This window comes from Chenopodium album, chromosome 25, assembly GCF_948465745.1.
Source record: "Chenopodium album chromosome 25, dcCheAlbu1.1, whole genome shotgun sequence".
Lineage (NCBI taxonomy): Eukaryota > Viridiplantae > Streptophyta > Magnoliopsida > Caryophyllales > Amaranthaceae > Chenopodium > Chenopodium album.
The window spans coordinates 31,977,873-31,999,821 of record NC_137858.1 but is presented as its reverse complement, the minus strand read 5'-3'; the positions used below and the strand labels follow the sequence as shown (position 1 = coordinate 31,999,821).

The 21,949-nt window shown below is 34.2% G+C and overlaps 2 protein-coding genes and 1 pseudogene across 2 annotated transcripts; 2 read left to right on the top strand and 1 right to left on the bottom strand.

The window, feature by feature from the left end:
* The first annotated feature begins 240 nt into the window (after positions 1-240).
* Positions 241-7,825, top strand: LOC145614129 (protein IQ-DOMAIN 32-like). Its single transcript, XM_081669129.1, has 6 exons — positions 241-519; positions 3,013-3,888; positions 3,978-4,133; positions 4,843-4,914; positions 5,021-6,710; positions 7,489-7,825. The coding sequence occupies exons 1-6, from the start codon at positions 430-432 to the stop codon at positions 7,506-7,508; spliced, it is 2,904 nt and encodes a 967-aa protein (XP_081525255.1). The 5' UTR covers positions 241-429; the 3' UTR covers positions 7,509-7,825.
* Positions 7,826-8,206: 381 nt separating this feature from the next.
* On the bottom strand, positions 8,207-9,389 carry LOC145613974 (aldo-keto reductase family 4 member C8 pseudogene; annotated as a pseudogene).
* A 1,736-nt stretch (positions 9,390-11,125) lies between these two features.
* On the top strand, positions 11,126-20,363 carry LOC145615644 (BRASSINOSTEROID INSENSITIVE 1-associated receptor kinase 1-like). The gene is made up of 11 exons (XM_081670710.1): positions 11,126-11,213; positions 12,249-12,378; positions 12,462-12,533; positions 13,496-13,639; positions 16,885-16,956; positions 17,054-17,128; positions 17,229-17,290; positions 17,879-18,010; positions 18,106-18,447; positions 19,403-19,797; positions 20,046-20,363. The coding sequence occupies exons 1-11, from the start codon at positions 11,126-11,128 to the stop codon at positions 20,361-20,363; spliced, it is 1,830 nt and encodes a 609-aa protein (XP_081526836.1).
* The last annotated feature ends 1,586 nt before the right edge of the window (positions 20,364-21,949 follow it).

Below are 21,949 nucleotides of genomic sequence, written 5' to 3'. Positions count from 1 at the left end.
TTTGAAAACAAAGGCGATAAATACAGAGTATTTGTATAATTAAAAAAAGAAAAAGGTAAAAGAGACTGGTCAGTGAATAGAAAAAAGAGAAGAAAAAAAAAAAAACCCGGAATCGAAAGATAAAAAAGAAAGCTAGATTTAAGGAGAAACGTTGAGATCCGTGTTGTAATCTAATAACAGGTGCTTTAATAGTGTTTCTCCCGACTGTAGCATTAGTCTCACTCAACTCAATCCTTGATTATTATTGATTCCTTGTATGTTTCCCTTCAATTCCAATTCCCAATAATAACCAATTCCCATTTCACCTCTTTTTTAGATTCCTAATGCTATGTTGCTATAGTACTACTACCACTACTTTCTCGGTTCATTTCCGTTCTACTCCACTCGACTCGAAACTTATCTCGACTTAAATAATTAAAAGAGAGAAAAATGGGGAAGTCATCTTCGTCTTCTTGTTTGAAGATCATTGTTTGTGGTGGCGATGCAGCCGAGAATGATGATGTTCATTCTTCTTCTGAGGTATTTTTTCTGTATTTATTTTTTTTATAATTTGTTTTCAAGCTTTGCATAACTCCAAAAATTATATTTAATTTAATAATATGCAGTTTTTTTTTTTTGGTATGGTTTGTCAGAGTTTGAATCTGCATTGGCTGTTATTTTTTTTTGAAAGAAGATTAGTATTTTTTTTTGGTTTTTAGTTGATTAGTAATTTGGAGCGATCAGTGTTAAAAGCTGAATAAATCAGGAGTTTAATTTAACCAGTGTTTAGTTTAATTAATTAATCTCTATATTAATATATTCAAGGTAATTGATTTTTATATTTAAAAAAATAAACGGTGAGTAATGCTATTAGTTCTGATTTAGTTGTGTTGGTGTAAGATCTGATCACATAGTTTAGAACTTCAGATTCAAAAAAAGAAAATCAGTGAGTTGAACATGATTTTGGGCAATTATTGAGTCAAAAAAAAAAAAAAAAAAAATCTATTTTGGGAAGTTTGAACTTTGAAGCTCATTGATTTTGATACCCTTTTATGTTATTAAGTGAAAGAAAACAATTGCTGTTTTTGGATCTGAATAATTTTTTCTTTAAAACGTGATGTATAAGTTCGATGTCATGTTGGTTGTTTTGTTTGCTTGATATTCGCAATTGGTTGATTGGTAAGGACAGTATAGAGTGTTGTTGGTGTAAGTGTAACTCCGTGATGAGTGCTGGAGAATTTGTGTTTCGAATTAGAGCATCTAGGGACATTAGCTCCTGGTGCGATTTCATAAAAAGCAATCAAAGATAAGATCGAAGAGGAAATGCATATAGTGGGACCATCGTATTTGCAATATGTAGCTCAATACTTGTGACATTGTCCCCTCATTCGTTATGGTTGTCCATTCCTCACAGTTAGCAATGATAGTCCATTGTTTGCTTGATTTTTCGTTCATTTTATCTCATCTCAAGTCTCAACGCTATAAGATTTTGACATAAAACTCGATTAATTACTTCTCGGGAGTTTGTTAAAAATCTATATTGTCCCGCATCTTTCTAATGAAGATAATTTGCAATGCGGGAGTGTCATAAAGTGTTTAGCGCTGGTGTTTTGATTCGAATGAATTTGAGTTCTCCTTTGTCTAGTGGTTTTATTTTTATTTTATTTATTTTATTTGTTTTTATTTTTTTGTTTAAATTTTTTTTTTATTGATCATTTTGGGTGAATAATTCCTTGTGAAAGAGATGCTGTACCAAACATGAAAAGTAAATAAAGTAGTGCTTCCTGAGATTTTTTATTTCTAATCCTTTCATAGATTGACTAACAAGTGGTTCCATCTTTCTGTCTTGGACCTAAGAGATTTTAGCATTGTTTTATTAGCAGGGGCAGAAAAATTGATATGCCTCGTTAGGCAATTACAGCAGATATCACATAACTAATTGAATTAGCAGACCGTATTAGAGGTTTTTTTTTTTTTTTTTTTTTTTTTTTTTTTTTTTTTTTTTTTTTTTCTTCTTTTTGGCAAGGAGGTATATTAATTTTAAAGCATGTTCACTCTACAATAAGATCCCCTTATTTGCATATTAAAAAAAGTAGATACCCCGCCATTCTTCTTTTTACCAAACAATACCAAATACTAGATTGACTAGGCAAATCTACTATTTGGGGTTGAATTTACTCTTTTCCTATCTACTCTTTACCAAACACCACCATGGACTTAACTAGAATGGTAACCTATTACTCTTTCAAAGTATAAGCTGTCAGTCTCTCCTTAAAAGTTGGACAATAATTCTGTGTCTTGCTTGCACAGCAGTTTTTTTAGCGTGGAATTTAGCCCCCTTTGGGAATAGGTAGAGAACAGTCTCCTTTGATTATCTGCAAGACGTGATTAATGGCTTTTATTTTTCTTAAAAATGTCATTGAACGAGAATTTTCTGTGTTTGTGTAACTTTATGATCAGCTGCATATAGGATTTATGAACTGTTGAATTAAGGATTTATGAAATGTTGCATGCTTGCATAACTCCCTGGGGAAATTACTTTGATATCCTCTAAGGCAAGGCATGCTCTATGGATTTTTTTGGAGATGAATCTCATTCAATGAATTGGATATAAGTTGACAATGAGATTCATGATAGACAGTGTTATAGTCTTAGAATGATTACGGTAATGATCATTAAAAGAGTGTGCACATTGAATTCAGATATGAGTAAGAAAAATCAATATAAAAGTTTTAACTTGTACCAAACTAGAACAGAATAAGCGTTCTCTAGATGGTGCTAAGATACCAAACAGGAAGGGGATAATGTAGGCTTTTATTCCTCTGGATGTTTCCTTTTCTTATATAACCTTACATTCTACAATGTAGTTTTGACATGGCACAATATATAATAAGGGGAATATTACCTTCTTGAATGTTGTGTCCTTTTGAAGTCTCATTTTAATTTTGTTTTCTCATTGCTAATTTTGTGGTTGTTGGTTGCTATATTGTTGCTTCTGTACATTGTCTTATATATTGGGACCTGAACTTACAGGCAAAGACACCAAATGATAAACGCGGATGGAGTTTCAGGAAAAGATCTGGGAGACATCGGGTGCTAGGAAACAATGTCAATTCGGAAACTATCACTTTACCCGAAAAAGAAACCCCACAAGTTGGTAGTATAAATTTTCAAGCTCCAGTTAAGCCTACTAGTGCTGATGAGAAGCCACAATTGCCAAGACCAGTTGATGAAATAAGTAAAGCAGTTGTTGCTTCAGAAAATGATAATGAATTGAAAACATCACTGGTAGTGGTCACTCCAGATAATGTTTCAACACGGGAAGAATCAAAAGTTATTCAGGATCAGGATGCTTTCCAAAGTGTTAGCAATAAAACATCTGCCGAATACAAGGTGGCTGATGCTGTTGTTTCAGAATTTGATAGCAAGGAAACATCAGGTGAATCCAAAATGGCTGATGCAGCTGTTGTTTCAGAATATAATAGCAAGGAAACGTCAGCTGAATCCAATATGGCTGATGCTGCTGTTGTTTCAGAATATGATAGCAAGGAAACATCAGCTGAATCCAAAATGGCTGATGCTGCTGTTGTTTCAGAATATGATAGCAAGGAAACATCAGCTGAATCTGAAATGGCTGATGCTGCTGTTGGCTCAGAACATGATAACAAGGAAACTTCAGCTGAATACAAAGTGGTTGAGGTTGTTGATGTTTCAGAAAATGATAGCAATGATACATCCGATGAATCAAGTATAACTAGTGAATCTTCTGAAACAAAAGATTCAAGCATTAAGTCTGAAGAACCTAAATTGTCTGAGTCAGAGACGATTTCAGAAACTGCTCGTGATGGCAGTTTAATTATGGATGAACCTGTGGCTATTATTATTCAAACAGCTGTGAGAGGGTTCCTGGTAATTATTTATTGCTCATGCAGATATTTTATGGGTTGATTTTCCAGACCAACATATTTTGATGATCTTTTCAAATTTTTATTTGTCAGGCTCGAAGAACTTTTGTCCAGTTAAAGAGTGCTGTTAAACTTCAAGCTGTTATTCGCGGACATTTGGTGCGGAGAAATGCTGTTGAAACTCTACATTGCATCAAAGCAATCGTCAAGGTTCAATCCTATGTTCGCGGTCGCAGTTCAAAGTCATTGGTAATGCACTATTCTACTGTTTACTGCATACCCACTGTTATCCCTTTATGGTTATATATTTCGATGTATAAGATTGTGCTTCGTATATAAATAAATGGTGACAAAACATAAGCTTTTGAGGGATTTATTGGCCTAGTTATCAGCATGTGACTAGTGCTTGGCTGCTTGCAAAGTACAATATTTTTTTTTGTTAATTTATGTAAGACATGTGGAAGAACATAGTTAGCGCTGTATGTTTATTATACCCATTTGGTTTTGGGCTCAATTTTGTCTGCTGTCCAATATTATATGCGTGATGTTGTCCTATGACATGCTGATGAATGATGACTGAAGAATTTTGTTGGAGTGTAATGTTTGGTATTTATTTGGCATCTGTTATCCTTTACCTTGTGGAATAGAGAATCCTGTTGTATTTAAACATTTTGAGCTCAATAAATCAAGCATAACAATGTCGTTGCAGCTTATGCTGATGTGAAGCCATTATTTTCCTTTCATATAATATTATTTGTATGTCCAAGCTTTCATTCATACGAAGTAACTTCTATTGCAGTGCTGTGTTTGCTGAGTATACTACCCTTTTTGCATCATAGGCAGTGTATCCTTATCTATTTTTTTGTTAAATACATGAACACTATTAAATTAAATAAAGTATCTTTAACCACTTTTACAGTAGGATTAAAGTGTCTGTTCTAACATATTTCACTTTCAGGGCCAGAAAACTAAACCAAATGATGCTCAATTTTCCATTGTGAAGCTGCTCCAAAATAGTTTTACCCGTCAGGTAAGCGGTGTTTTTTTTTTGGCAACTTGGGCCACCCTTTGTTTCTGACATTGAAACTTGAAACAATTTTTTTGTCTAATTGGGGTCAATTGTTGTTATTGTTTAGTTGTTGGAGTCAACCTCAAAGCCCAAATCTCTAAATATTAGATGTGATCCTATGAAGCCTAATTCAGCCTGGAGTTGGTTGGAGAGATGGATGGACGTCTCAACATCTGAAGCTGCTGAAAAATTAGAACCTAGTGAGGAACCAGACAATTTGAACGAGGTTCAGAAAAGTGCTTTGCAAGCAGATGATAAGTCTTCGCCACCGGTCTTTTGTGACTCGTTAGATTCAAGTTTCAGTATGAGGGATAGGGAAGAATCGGTTGAAACTGAAGATGTTGCTGATGATGTTACGATTGGTGATACCTGCTCAGGTTGTCCTTTGTCAACAGACTTCATGATAGAGCAATCTCATCTGCAAAAGCAAGACACACTTTATGAGGATGTGGCTTCTGCTGAGATCGAGTCCAGTGCATTAGAAATCACACACACAAAAGAAGAGCCTAATCTTGATGATATACCTGCCACACTAGCCACTGAGATCCAACAACCTAAACTATCTATGAAGCGTTCAGCAACTTCAGAGCTGAATGATGAGGGAAAGAAGTTTGTATATGGATCAAGGAAGTCAAGTAATCCTGCGTTCATTGCTGCTCACTCAAAGTTTGAAGAATTGACTTCATCTGGAAACTCAGAAAAATTAAATGTTTTGTCTGATCAAGATGTTGAATCTGAACCCTATGTCAACTTAGCTCCTTCCCCTGAAGGTGTCAAGAAACGTAATAAATCTAGTGATGTTGAGGCTTCTGCAACTTTGGATCCTCGGATTCATGTTGCTAGATCTGAATGTGGAACTGAACTCTCAATTTCTTCCACTCTTGACTCACCTGATAGATCAGATATGGAGAATGCAGAAGCTTTGCCAGAAGTCCAGTTATTGGAGGAGACATCTTGTCTGCCTGGCGGAGAGAAGCAAGATGATGCCATGCTCAGTAATTGTGTGACTGATGTACCTTCTACTTTGACTGAGCAGGGAGAAGTTAATGGGAGCAATGGTGTATTAGTTGATCCAGTAGCCGTTGAGGCTAGCCCACAGGTGGATCAAATACTCGAGACAAAGGAATCTGATGTGCAGTCTGATATTGCACCTGTGAGTTCTGAGACCAACACAGACTCCTCAACTGTGAAGCAGAATCATCAAGAAAATGGATGTAGTGTGCACATAGAGCATGAACCTGCAACAGATCGTCAAACATACAAATTGTCACCTGAAGCTTCACCTCAAAGCCATAAGACAGTCTCAGAATCTCAGGGAACACCTTCCAGCCAAGCCTCAGTAAAAGGTAAAAGGAACAAGATTGAAAGACATGGATCCAACAAAAAACGTAATCCCCCATCTGCAGAAAAAAAGTCTCCATTAAACACAAATGTGGACTCGGGTGCAAGAAGTAGTACTGAGAATTTGCCCAAGGATCACAAAAGTGCAAAGAGAAGAAATTCTTTTGGTTCAACAAAATCTGACATTGCAGATCAGGAGGCCAGAGATAGTAGTAGTCGTCTGCCGAGCTATATGCAAGCTACAGAATCTGCCAGAGCCAAGGCTAGTTCTTCCCCTAGATCAAGCCCAGATGTCCATGATAAAATGGATTACTCTAAGAAAAGGCATTCACTACCTGCAACTGGCAGGCAAGGGTCTCCTCATATTAACCGATCAGCACCACAGAGTGCAAAAGCTAATGGTTCCCATTCTAACGGTAATTTCTAAATCCTTTTAGGTGATGAGATTAAATTGGATTCTTGTCCATCCAGAGACTAGCTTTTTAAAGATTATAAAATATGCTTATGATCCATTGATCCTGTTAATATCCAATGTAGATAACATTCATGTCTAAGTCTAACACATTGTGATGAACCCTCAACCTTTCTGGCCTAATGGGACCTCTTTATGTATGATGCTTTGTCCTTAATATACTGAAATTAGTAAAGAGGAGGCAAAGTGAAAAGTAGGATAATGTTTAGACTTCTAATAAAGGGTATAAACTAAATTCCCGTTAATGTTTGCTTTCCTGCTCTTTAACCTTGGCAGAACGTATTGTTTCTTGATGTGAAGTTAAATTTTTTGAAGAATTGCAGCAATCCCCTCTTTCTGATTCCAGAGTATCAGTGGAACTTCAAATGCTTTTTACCTTACTAAGGAACGAATGATGTGAACTATTCCTAAAATTAAAAAACACGGGTCAATAATCTTAATTAAAGCTTCAACAACACCTTGCTGATGTTGGCCATCTTAGGAGGAATGACTTCTAATTAAATTGATCTATTGTATATCCAATGTTAAGATTTAGCTGATCCTATGTTTATAATTATTTTCCGCATTGCATGTACACCACTTTTCTTTTCCTTATCAGACTTCTTTTTTGCATATAGCTAGCTAGTTTTTACTCTAGTCCCTTGTTCTTTGCTATGTAGTTCTTTGTGACATAGAAAGAGAACTTGATTTAATTAACTGGATAATTCCTTTCATTCTCACAGAGAGGAAATGGCAAAGGTGAAAAGGTGCTGCAAGGAGTCGTATGCACTGATGCAAGAAGAATGGATCTTTGGTGTAGCCGAAATCAAGGCTCAAGAAGCTTTCCGTTTGCATTAAACCTTGTACCTTTACACTTAGGCTTACTAGATCATTTAATGGAGTGTGAGTTTGGTTTGTGAAATATATAGAAGGGTATATTTAATTTTTTATATGTACATTATAATCTCATTATTGTTTTCACTTTTCACCAACCTGAGTTTTATCATCGAGGTTTGCGATATGGTGTGCACATGTTTGTATGACTGATTTCTAATACTATGTGAGATTTGATTCGCATCATTGTACTGTTTCCTTCTAATGTTAGCTTCTTATTCTGCATTTTTGATGGAATCTGATTCAATTCAGTAATTATCAGTTGAATTAAGCTACTTCCAACTTCATGGAGATGCTTTCCCATGCCAAAAATTACTGTTTGTTCAGAAGGGCCTGATTTTGAAGATTGTTGAGCATTATGTTCCACTTCAGTTACTCTTTAAAAATCCAAATCATGTCTACTAAATTTTGAGAATTTATTTATTCGCTTCGATAATTAACAAGACAGAAATTTTTAGGCAACCATCTATTAGTTAGAAATAATATAAAAGAGGAGCTCTCAAAATCTGACACAATATAAGGCACAAAGTATCTGCATCATAGTCTGCCTAGTTCATATTTAGAATTTCAGACTTGTTCATCCCATAGTTCTTCAAGAGTTTTGTACCCAGCAGATGCCTCATGCACCAAATACACAGCTTTCTCCATTTTTTCCTGAATTCGAGTGAAAAAAAAACTAGGTGTTAGAAAAAAGAAACGCATGAAAAAAACCATGATAATACTAGTAGTAGAAAATCAGAAAATATGCAAGTGTATTCATCAGTTTCCCAATTCAACCAACTCAAGAGCATAACCATTCCATTTTCGCGTAAACATGCATCAAGAATCTATAATTCTGTAATAATTTTAAATGCAGCATGACCAAGTAGAAACTATATATTACAAACTGTACTTTCCTGCTTAATTTCAGAAAATTTACAGAGCAAATCTTCTGGTATGGACCAACTGAAAACATCCATATTTTCCTTGAGCCTTGATTCATTGGAGGTTTTTGGCAATACACTATGCCCCATCTGAAGCCCCCAACGAAGAGCTACTTGCGCCGGAGACCTGGCTAGTTCATGTGCAAGCTTATTCAGTGTAGGATTGGCTAGAAGCCTTTTATTCTTATCCTCTTCAGAAATTGTAGATCCCAATGGTGAAAACCCCTGAAGAAGAGAAGTTTACACACATTATTCAACAGAATATACAACGTAGTATATAAGCATTAATAAGTCACTTCTAGCTAGAACTTACAGATAGATGTATGCTCTTTGATCTACAATTCAACTTATTAATGCTAGCATTAATAATTTAGCACGACCCAACTTTAAATATTGACCTGACCCGACCTCACCAATCATCCAAATTGACACCCTAGCCAACATGCTAAACAGCCCAAATGTTAAAACACTTGCGCCTAAAATTTTGGCATCTCTAATTAGTGTGTTACAGTCGTATCTTCTGTCAATAAAATAGTTAAGTTTCACTATGAACTACCTTGAAGACGAGTAATTTGTAACAGCTTGGGAATTGTATAAAAAACATAACTAGTCCTAAAAACTACATGTATTCTTTAATTAACCAACAAAATTTAAAAAGATTAAAAAAAAAACACGATTATTAATATTATGAGGCGGAAATTCTAGTTAGTGATCATATACGATGCAATAATTGGTTTAAAAAATCCAAAATTTGAGTTGGTTACAAAACTTATGTTTAGAGTGGAATGGCTATCAGTCCTTTGGGTCTTACTAATTAGCTCCTTCATTCTTTATAATCTCCACATTTTTATCTCTTTCATTCCTCCCTAATCCCAGCCTTGTAATCTTTTGTTACCTTTCTTTATTAGTTGCTATTTACAAAAAAATCATCACTTCTTCTCTTTTTTGTTTTTCCTAGGAATATGAAGGATATTTATAATTATTAAAGAAGATTTATTAGTGTATGTATTTATATTCACATCAAATTAATGTGAGTGAAACAAATGGATTTACAAGAAGATTTTGTAGAATTCGATTAGGTAAATTACTGATTTGTGGATGAGTAGATCGACTAATGGAGGGATAATTTTATTGTAATTAGGGATCATGTGATTTCATTAATAAAAGATAGTCAAACGACACTTACAAACAAATTCTAAGAAAATTAGAATTCTAACACAAGTACAAATCACCTTAAAACTAAATCCATCGCAGATTCGATCAACTATCGCCTTAATAAAAAAACTGTCATCCGAAGCAATACAATATGTGAGTTAGCACTAATTTGGCTTGAGATCCATGGATGAATAGTTGTTTGAGTGAAAATACCCATATGACCTTCTAGATACTTCTGAAGATTATGAAACCCTAAAAAAATTGAGGGAATTAATGATTTTTGATTTTAAATTTGGGAAGTTATTTTATGTACTACGTATTGCAAGTGATAGATTAAATCATGACATTGATTGGATCAATTTAAGGCATATGTATGTCTATAGGATTGAAAATTGGTTATGTGATTGTAGTATAAGCCAAGAGAGGTATTAAAGTCGTTTTAGGTAAATACTGTTGGAGTATTTGCAATTCTAGTAATGCAAATCGGAGATTTACCAAGTGAGTGTGCGAGGAGTTAACGAGGGAGTGATAAATGCAAGCTAAAGATCTAGTGAAGGAGCTATAGCTCTAGAAAGGATAGATAGCTTCGGCAAGGCCGAGCTATAGCTCGGGTAAGAGAGAGCTATAGCTCACTGCTGCTCGTGGTCGCTGCAAGGCCGAGCTATAGCTCGTTGGCCATTTGCTTGTGGCAGGGGCGAGCGAGAGAGCTATAGCTCGCTGTTGCTCGTGGTCGCTGCAAGGCCGAGCTATAGCTCGGATACGAGAGAGCTATAGCTCGTTGGCCATTTGCTTGTGGCAGGGGCGAGCGAGAGCTCGAGCGAGAGCTCGCACGCTAGCTCGCTGCCTTAGTTGCTCACTGTTATAGCTCGCACGTTAAACTTGGGGGGCGTGCGTCACTAGGAAACTTGTATCGGTGGTGGCGTATTTTGCTTCTAAGGCAGTGAATTTTGTTCCGCGGCGCGACTGTGAGTTTGAGATCTTCAATCCAGGAAAGTTCTAATCTTTTGTTTGTTATTGATTTCAACAGTTATTTTACCAACAAACACCACAACTTGCTCTTTTGGTTTATATAATAGAGAATTAGGTAAATTCACGAGTTGAGTTTGAAACCGATAGTTGAAGTTAAATTACTAAAGTGCCCCTTTTGGACTCCATCATAAATCAGTACAACTCAATGTACTCTACTCATTTGGACTCTTTAAACAAATAAATTAGAATGTGTAAAAGTCTAAAAGATTCAAAAAATTGACATAGTCAAAAAAAATTTTCTTCCAAGGGAAGAACAGTTCTTCTATAACGCCCTTCCCACCACTTCATAGTTGTTGCCTACCATACCAAAATGGCAAAATACACCTTTTTGTTAATTTTACCTTCCTAAAATCTAAATTTAGAAGTGTGAAGAATCTAAATGGAGAAAGGAGTTTCTGTCATTTTCTTTCATCTTTGTTTAATTTTGGTTTTCAATTATCTTCACAATGTTTCTGCTAATAATGAAGGTAAATGTCTCTCTTGCTCTTTATAATTATGCACGACTGCATTTGACTTTCTTTTTGTTATGTTGTTTGATTAAGCAATGACTGCAGTATCATAAGAGGAGGTTAGACTTATGAGCATTGTAATTGGAGTTGGTATGGGACTATGGCCTATGAGTATGACTCTGATGTGTATTGGGCGGGTTCATGGGTGTGGATGTATAAAGTCATACTCGCTATAGATAATATGTAGGTGGTGAACAAAAATTGTCTTTCTCAATGTCAAATTCGAGTGAGGTCAATTGATTTCACATACGGAGTACATTATAATATAGCTTCGTAAATGGGTATAGGTAGGGACGTTGGGTTGAGCAAATTACTCAGGTACCAAATTAAATCAAATTGATACATATATGTTATTCCAAAATCAGAATTGGACCTTAACGATTGGTTTTGGATAAATTATTGGCCCAATACTAAAAATTGGATAGAAATGCTATTTGAGCCCAAATTATTAAGCAATCCAAGTCATAAAAGAATCTAAGCCCAAACTTTTTTTTTTTCTTTTTTAAATTATTGGCAATTAGTAAAAGCATTGTGTTAACAAGTAGACAACTAGAGATTAACCTTCATCATTAGCAGAAGTATGAACACTTAACTCTCTTGGGCATGATTGACATGTAACAAGCTAGCACAGTCATAAATAATTATGCACGACCTAACATCACAATGTATCAAGGATGAACATTTAACTATCTTGCTCTTAAAGTCTTAATAATTATGCACGACTGCTAACTTCATGTCAATCCTTGTTTCATGTCAATCCTTGCTGATATTGTTGCAGCTAAAGTCGTCTTAATATCTGAATGTGTGTTTTGATCATGTCACCAGTTTACCACTAAAACAAAAGGCTGTATAACAATTGAAATGCAAGAACAAAATTATGAAATTAGCCTTTTTAACAACTTCTAGATTTTCTGATTTTCGAAAGCTGCTCCTAGTTCACTTCAATGCTTAACTGTTGTAGCCTCTGACAATGCTTTCATGCCTATGATACAGTTGATGCTCTAAACGCATTCAAATCAAATTTGGTTGATCCTGATGGAAAGTTAGACAACTGGAATCCTAGCCTTGCCAGTCCTTGTACATGGCACTATGTTCATTGCACAAATGAAAAAGTCACTGAACTGTAAGTTACTCGGACTGAATACACCTGATGCAAAATTTTGCTGCTTAATAGCATTAACTAGTTATCTTAACCTCTTGGTTCAGTGACCTTGGCAGTTTCAAGTTAACTGGTCAACTCGTTCCACAACTTGGCTGGCTCTCAAATCTCAGAGAATTGTAAGTTCAGCTTTCACAGCATTTTTTTTACTGGCTGTTGTTTCCTCGGTTACTCTTGCTCTACTCATCAATTTCCAATGGTTTCTTGATGTCTGACTTTAAGTCTAAAGTTGAGTTGAATACTAATTACATTTTTAGCTTAGTGATGAGGGTGTGAATTATTTTGAGTCACAAACTCTAGACTGTAGTTAGTTATTTTTTGAAACATAGTGTGCTGCACAGTAGTAAGTCTAACAACAATAGCAATGAATAAAACACAGTCTGATCCTTGATATAGCTGCTTCGGGGAATGTATGTTAGCTAAATTTTTTTCAAGCTGGAGCAATAATACATATTGAGAAGCATGTTATCTATTTGTGTTGGCTGTTTAGATACAAGGCTGCATAATCTGATCCTTTTAAACCCACGATATTGTTGTAGCGCTGGAATCTGTAATTTAAGGGCATGCTCAGCACTTCTGCATATAAGTTATTCAAGTTCATGTATACAGTTCCTTTTCAGAATATACTAGAGCTCTTAGCCAATAGAAGTTAATACTAATACAGCAAACCTTAGTAACATGGAATCATAGGAAAATTAATACCCCTTGAACCTTCTTTTTTGGGTTTGGTAATGCAAATTTGCATTAAATCATTAAACTCTGAATTATTTCAAAACTGTGAATTATTAGTTCAACCATGTGTAATTGGTGAGTAATATTCTTACAATATTATGGCTATGCTAGAAGTCAATAATCAAGCAAATACAGTAATAACCTGAGAACCAATATAAATATATAATGACATTATGATCTTTTAAAAATGGAACTTTGTGATTAAATTTCACTACCAATTAGCTGTATTGATAATGATATATAGTTAAGGCATATGTTACATTTCTGCAGAACTTATTATTTCCAAACTACTGAGCAGATAATCTGGTTAAGCTATGTTCGTTCATGACTCTTTTTCTTTGTTTGGAAGGGCACTCTACAACAACAATATAAGTGGTAAAATACCACCTGAATTGGGGAATTTGGCAAACTTGAAGCGTTTGGATCTCAGTTTGAACAATCTTACGGGTCCTATTCCAGATTCGTTGGGAAATCTCCAAAATCTTCAAAATTTGTATGTATACACCCTCTCAAGCCTTTTGTTTTTAACACATCAATTACTTTGTCTTTTCATTTTTTTTTTTTTTTTTTGATGGGTCTTTCTATTTTGGTGACTTTCATTGCACTCTACCTCTATATTATGTTATGATCCATAGCAAGGTATGGGACTTTAGTCCCACATCAGTCTTATGAGGGGCTGATGTTGGGTTTTACATAGGACAACGGGCTCTCCTTCCCTTAAGCTAACTTTTTGGGATGATTCTCCTGTAGTCCTGTTATCAAATTATGACTAATACCATTGCTAGTTGTGAATAAACAGGCATTTGTTATTACAGAATAAAAATTCATTTGCTTCAAATATAACCTATCAATATATTAAGCTGAGGGCAAAACTTCTAGGAAGGACTATCCTCAAACTCTTACAAACAAAATTACAAAACTTCTATCCTGTTGCTTTATAACATGTTATACATCTAATTCTTATCCTAACTACTTGAGTTCTCTAAATTTTGGCTTTTATACATGGGACTTTCTGCTCCCATGCATAGTGCTTTGTTTTCTATTCCCTTTATTAACACCCATCCATATCAGAATCTTGGCATTCAAATATATGTGATTGTGAGACTCAGTTTGATCACCACAGATCAGGCAGTAGTCTTCACTGAAGATGCCAGTTTTGACAAGTATATCCCTTCTGCCAATTATTGATACAATACTCCATCAATTTGTCCTTAATTGAATCATGTATCTTTGTGATAGTAAAGATGATAATGATATGACTAGTTGATATATTATTTATATTTTGATATTGTCATGAAATTCTTAGAAGGGTATTCGTTAATAGTTTAATGTATGACATGTACTTCATCCGTTTCATATCAGTTGACACATTTCATTTAGGCATGTTTGCTAACACATATTTTTATATATAAATATCTTTAATCATGTATTTGCAAAAATTATAAAACTTTGTTATTTAAAAAAATAGACCCTAATACGATCAATAAGACCACACATGAATACGATTTTTCTTAACACTGAATCACAAAAAGATAATTAGATGACTAGGTGGGATTATTATTGTGGTAAATTTTTCCAAGGAAATTAAAAAGGCCAAAATATAGGATGAAACATCAAAGAGAGGTGAATGAGATATTTTAAGGTTGTTCAATGAATGTGAGGTGGTTGTAATGAGGGCATGTCCATGATTATTGTGAAATCCAATATTAGTATATGAGAAGATTTCAGAAGAAGATCGAATGAGGCAGACAAAGAACCGAAGATGATCAATCTAATATGTTACTTAAGATGGTTAATCTGTTTAGGATTGGAGGTGTTTCGGGTGAAAACAATGGGACCTTGCCGAAGGTCCTGAGAAGTGGTGAAGACTGGGCTCGGTCCAAGTAATGTTGGGCCAAGGATTTCCAGCACAGCAAACACACGTAAACTAGCCTCGGGGGTGTTGCCGAGGAAGGCCCCTCCGATGCTAAAGTCAGTACAACGTGTAGAGAGAGAAAACTATGCAAGAGAATTAATTGCTTGAGGCTATATGTGAATGAATGTAAATTGGTACAATTGATGGCTTTTGTAGCTTTGCATATATTGGAGAAGTGGGCCTAAGCCAAATGGGCTTCCCACATTGACTGACCTTGACTTTGGCACAATTGGTGAGTTGAACCTTGACCTTGGGCTTTTAAGTGGATCATTTATGGACTGGGCCCAATTGGACTTAATTGGACCCAAACAACTTGCCCCCCAGACCCAATTTGGAAGGATGATGGGTCGGGTTTAATTAACCAGAAAAAAGGAGGGAAGTAAATTTGTCTAGCACTACCCATAAACGGTTTTCGTCAATTGTGTCGTTTGTGGGGCCCACTCCTACGGATTTCCACTAATTCTCTCCTCCTTCAATTATTTTCCCTCCAAACTCATTCAAAAATCCAAGAGACTAAAAATAATTTGAGCAATTCAACACAATTTCTCACTAAACCGGGTAATGATTTAAGCTATTGTTTTAATTTTTTCTAATTAATTGGTTTATGGTTTTTAATTTACTTCAATTCAGTAATTTACATAGTTAGAGATTCAATCTAGGGTTTTGGACTTCAATTCAGTTTGGGGATCTTAATTTTTAGGGTTTGTGGCTTTACTTAGATTAGGGTTTACTTATTTCATCAATTAATAAATAAGGGTTTTAATTTGAGCCATTAAAAAATAAGGTTAAACGGGTAATTGTTCACAAAACAGTCTATCTTTAAGGTAGTTCCATACAAAATTTCCTAAATTTTACTCACACGATCTTTATTATTTTTGTGTTTTTTATGACAAGCCATGGATTAGGGTTAGGGTTAGGGAGAGATAGATACTTTTGGTTGGAAAATATTGCAAAATTGATTTAAAATGTGAAAAAAAAAATATAAATGTAAATTGATAATCAAAACAAACACTAGTAATGAAGTAGAGCTAACAAATTGGGGGAAATTGTTAGAAACAGAGTAGAGCAGGAGAGAGAAGATAACAGTTTGAACATATACTACGTTGGTTTGGACATGTAAAACAAAGATCGAAATAAGGGTAAAGAAAAGAGAAGGTGGGATCATAAGAGTCTTAAAAGTGGCTGAGGAAACCTAAGATGACTTGGATGGAAGAAATTAATAATGGTATTAAAAAAATTGGATTTAAATACATTGAGAAAAGGGAATTGAGAAAAGGGAATGGAGGAAATAGATCATGGGTGATGATCAGTAGGATGAAATCTCGGTTCATGTAGCTGACTCATTTGTTGGGAGTAAGGCTTCAAAATTGTCGCGTATTTGGCAAACTAAGAAAGTTAGATAAAGTTGGACAAAGCTAGTTGTTTTAAGCAAATTTCCCTAATTGAGCATTGTTTAGTTATGTGAATTGTTGTCAAAAAAAAAAAAAAAGTTATGTGAATTGTACAATGTGACCCTATTGTAAATGACCCTATTATCGTGTATTTGGGCTCCTTAGCTACACTTTTTCTTTATTTCACAAGATCATTTGTGTTGTGATTGTTTTGCATATCCTTGTTTAGATATGTGTATGTGTTAACACTTAGAATGGTTCTCTCTAGTATGAATATTTTGCTTGAATTTGACTTGTTCTTCTATTTGGCATTTTGTTTATATCTTTCTTTAGAAAATTTCTTTAAATTTTTTTATTGAAATGTTCTTTTCTTGCTTTTATTTTTGGTCACGTCAAATAACATCCTGTGCTATGAATGTTCTACAATATTAGGCAGTTAAATAACAACAGTTTGTCAGGTGAAATACCCCGATCATTAACTGCCATATCAAGCTTGAATACCCTGTGAGTGCTGCATTTCTAATTCATTATTACAAAACAATACACTAAGTCGCAAAATTTTAGTAGGATTAGTTATAAGAGGTATATAACTTTCTTATAGTGATTTGTCATTCAACCAGCTAACAGGAGATGTTCCTCTCAATGGATCTTTCTCAAAGTTCACCAATCCAAGAAGGTCGTCAATTTTCTCCTCTCTTTTCCATCATGCCTTAAATTTATCCTTTAATATTGAGGTGATTAGAAATCATCTTTACTGATATTCTTCTAATTTTCAGCTTTATTGGCAATCGTAATTTGAGGATACCCGTAGTAAGTCCAGATCTTCCAGTTCAAACAGGTTTGCTTTTGTTATATTATTATATGTTATAGTGGCTGCATATAGTCTATACTATGTAGTCTGATCCAGTCCGCATGTTATTACAATATATGCTTATTCTTACCATACAATATATGCTTATTCTTACCATATTATCAATTTTCTCAAATATATAATTGAAATTTAATGATAAGCTAGTCAAAAGATGGCATTGTGCTTTGATTTGTTAGTTCTTTCATCCATTTTGTTCTTGTTATTATATTAAAAATATAACTGATGTGGAGCTTTTTGTTTCCACATCATATACATTTTTTGTGATAATGTATGTTTAGAATATTAATGAAGAATGGCTATTAGTAAAGTAATTTTTTTTTTTTTTTCTTGTAAATTTTACAGAATATTGGATATTCATATATTGGCTATTCATATGTCTAATATGAATAGTTTTAGACTTTTAGTTCACCATGCATTATATATAGAGACTTTGTTTAAGAGCAAAATAAAGTGATTATTTGAGTTAAAGTTTAACCTTTTGCCTTCCTTGCCGAGAAGTTTTGTTGAAACTAATGCTTAATTGCATCATAAGGATTCTTGCAAATATTTTTTCAGGAAGAAATAAATCCGTTGGAGCCATTGCTGGAGGAATTGTTGCTGGTGTCACTCTGCTCCTTGCATCTTCTATAGTCGTCCTTTCTTTGTGGAAACTTAAGAAACATCGAGATCAATTTATTGATGTTCCTGGTTAGTGAAAATATCACTTACAGCTTGTTAAGGTAATATTAGTACTTATGGTACTACATTTGATGTAGTCTCATTGGTTGTTTTCTTGATCACAGATGATGAATTTCCAGAACTTCACCATGGACAGTTAAAAAAGTTCTCCTTCCAAGAACTACAAATTGCAGCGGATAATTTTAGTAATAGCAACTTCATTGGTAAAGGTGGATTTGCTAACGTATATAAGGGACGCTTGTCTAATGGCACTCTTGTGGCAATTAAAAGACTTAAAAAAGAATGTACCCAAGGTGGAGAAATCCAGTTTCAAACTGAGATCGAAATGATTAGCATGGCTATTCATCACAATTTGCTTCGGTTGTATGGTTATTGCACAACCCCCATAGAGAGATTGCTTGTTTATCCTCTGATGACTAATGGAAGCGTAGCATCTTGTTTAAGAGGTAAACACCATCCATCTTCAGAATTAATAGTCACATACATTAAATTTGGGATGTCCAAAAAGGAATTATAAACTTGCACCGTGTGAACAATTTTGTAGTTGCTGCATACGGTTTTCATTTACCCTCCTAAAATGTCACTTTTAAATAAAAACATATTGATTTAAATCAGGGCCGGCTATGGGCCTGTGCAAAGAGACCCATATCACAGGACCCCGAAATGGAGAGGGCCCCCAATTGAAAAAAAAAGTTGTTAGTTATATAACAAATATTAATGTCCAATGTATAATGTAAATGAAATTTGCTAAGTTGGTAGTAGACAAATATTTAAATCATTTGACTTGGATTGTTGTGCTGGGTTCGAACCCCCATATCTCTATTGTTTTTTTAAAAAAATTCTGCCATTCTCTTTTGTTTCTTTTTTTCCAGCCTTTATTTTACTTTTTTTTTTTTCTTTTTCTTTTTCTTTTTATTATTGTTTGTTTGTTAAGTCATTAGTCTAGGGAATTAAGAGGCCACACCAGTTTTGCTATTTTTTTAAAATGTAATAAGCAGACTAACCAAACTTTACACTTTAGTTTAATTAATTGATAAACATATTTATTCAAAAAAATTAACAAATATATATAGTTTCTCTAAAAAAAAAAAAAAGAAATGTTTGGGTTAAACTTGAAAATGAAATGCTATTATCAAATTCGTAAACTTAATAATATAAACATAAGTTTTATGTGTTTTATCACGTAAAAAAAGAAGGCTAATGAGTTAAAAAAAACTATAAAGCTTACGTTTTGAAATCATTGGGGCCTAATTTAAAAATAGCACAGGCCCCTAAATTGGTTGGGACAGCCCTGATTTAAATGAAAAAAAAATTGTGCCCGAAAAAGTTTATATTCTTAATAATAATCAGCTTATACCTTGTAAGTATAATTTTATCATATTTATAATTTGTTTCTTACAGAACGCCCCGGAACACAACCACCGCTCAATTGGGAAATTAGGAAGAGAATCGCAATAGGAGTGGCAAGAGGACTTGCATATTTGCATGAACATTGTGATCCTAAAATCATCCACCGCGATGTAAAGACTGATAATATTTTTTTAGATGATGCGTATGAAGCAGTTGTGGGGGACTTTGGGTTGGCAAAGCTTATTGACTACAAACATACTCACGTCATTACAAAAGTATGTGGCACAGTTGGACATATTGCACCTGAGTATTTTTCCACCGGAAAATCTTCAGAGAAAACTGATGTTTTTGGGTATGGGGCTGTGCTTCTAGAGATCATCACTAGACAAAGAGCATCACATCTTATCCCTCCAGCTGATAAACAAGAAATTACATGGTTAGATTGGGTATGTATACGATTCATCCTAAATATTTATGTTATATATATCCTCGACACTCAACTTGCCAAAAACAAAATAAGTACTTTTTACAACAAATGGGTATTATTTGTGAGACATAGAAATTTCTTTTGTTGCAACTAAAAATTAACTAAGGTAGTATCTTATTTTAACACTTGAGCACATAACGTACTTATGGCTAATATTACTACAGATATCCTAGTAAGTAATATGGGAATGATGTTGCATGTATTTAGGTATATGGAGTATTACAGGAGAAGAAATTGGATACATTAGTTGATGATGAATTGCAGGGCAATTACATTGAGAGTGAAGCCGAGCGGTTGATCAAGATTGCTTTACTTTGCAGGCAAACTTCTCCCACAAGACGGCCAAAGATGTCTGAGGTGGTTAGAATGCTTGAAGATGATGACGATTTAGCTGAGAAATGGATGAAATGGGAGGAGGAGGAGTTGTTATGTAAGAAAGTTAAACACATTCACCACTCTAATATTGATTGGGTTCTAGACTCTACATCCAACCTCTTTGCCGATGAATTGTCCGGTGCTAGATGATATATTTTGTTGCCCATACACTTTCCTTAATGTATTTAAGGCCCTCCGCTAACTATATAGTTTGGTCTAGCAATGTGACAACTTATTATCGAGTCTTTTATTGCTATTTCTTCCCTCTTAAACCTCCCCCCCCCCCCCTATATATATATATATGATAAAGTATTTTCTATATTTATTACTTTGTACCCCTCCGTTTATTTTTAGTTGACACGTTTCTTTATTCATTTTTGTCAATGTACAAATTCAACCAATAATATATATATATATATAGCTAGATGTAAGCCCGTTCGGTGCATGGTTTTTCTCACAAAAAGATAATATTCTGAATTAAACTATATAATATTTTGATTAAAAAGGATATATAGTATTTATTATTCATTGGTGTTAGTTATGTGAAAATTATATTTATAATTAATAAATAAATCATAAATATGATATCTCATCTGTCACATATTAAGATAAATACATCACCCATAAACATTCTTTTTCATAGATCATTTTACATCAATAAATACTCAACAAAAAGTTATTCCAATTTGAAAATTGATTTGGACTCTTTCTACTAATAAATATTTTGAAAAAAAATACTAAAAAAATAACATGCATAAACACGTGTAACAAAAATTATTAGATGTACATAAACATATGTAAGAAGTATTATAATTTAAACATAATACTAAAAAAAATATATAGTACAACCAACTACATCTAAAATAGTTGATAAATAGAACAATAAAATGTTAACAAAAAAAATAAATTTGATGTAAAATAAATCTTTACGTTTATATAAAATAAAGGAAAATTTAACACAACAAACCAACTTTTGCGTGCTCCATTCTCGCAAAATGGACTAACCTTTAAATCTTCTCAGAATAGACACAAGTTTGCAATTTTTCTCCCATATTAGACCAAGTTGACTTATGACCTAAATACCGGTCACTTCTTTTTTTTCATTTATTTATCTTTTTAATTTAAAAAATTAGCAAAATTAAAAAAAAATTAAAAAAAAAAAAACAAACAAACTCTGACCACCGCTAGCCCTCCTCGCTCCCCTACCACTGCTAGCCCTCCTCCCCCCATCCACTGCCAACTGAGCACGACGTCTGTTCGTGGAACATTCCTTTATCTAGCCACCCATGACTCATCCTTATCATCAAGATCGGAATCATAAAACTCAGGTTTGATGGAGTAATCTATTTCATCGTCATCGGAAACTGAAATTCCGGCAGCAATTAATCATAGTTAAATAATTTCCACACCCATTTTATCGCCAACATCAATTGCTACATATCCCCACCACAATAAATTAAGCATACAACTGAAAATTCCACACGATCATACCCTCATAAATTTCTCATGGTTAAATTGAGCAAAAAAATTCAATTTTTAAAGTATAGTTTGAGTTTGTCGATGGGTATTATGGGTCAATTGTTGGATTTGATCTTGGTTGATCGGATTTCTACAAAGGAGAGAGAAAATATGGTCAAGAAGAAGAAGAAGGCGAGGCGGTGATGCGGTGGCTCGCCATTGATGATTTTCTAGGTAGAATGAGATCCGATTAGAGGAGATCGGATAAAAAAAAAGGG

Coding starts and splice junctions, on each gene's coding strand:
- LOC145614129 (XM_081669129.1), top strand. CDS start 430: ATGGGGAAGTCATCTTCGTCTTCTTGTTTGAAGATCATTGTTTGTGGT. Junction 520..3,012: donor ATGTTCATTCTTCTTCTGAG/GTATTTTTTCTG, acceptor CTGAACTTACAG/GCAAAGACACCAAATGATAA. Junction 4,915..5,020: donor AAAATAGTTTTACCCGTCAG/GTAAGCGGTGTT, acceptor GTTATTGTTTAG/TTGTTGGAGTCAACCTCAAA.
- LOC145615644 (XM_081670710.1), top strand. CDS start 11,126: ATGGAGAAAGGAGTTTCTGTCATTTTCTTTCATCTTTGTTTAATTTTG. Junction 17,291..17,878: donor AGATCTTCCAGTTCAAACAG/GTTTGCTTTTGT, acceptor ATATTTTTTCAG/GAAGAAATAAATCCGTTGGA. Junction 19,798..20,045: donor AAATTACATGGTTAGATTGG/GTATGTATACGA, acceptor GCATGTATTTAG/GTATATGGAGTATTACAGGA.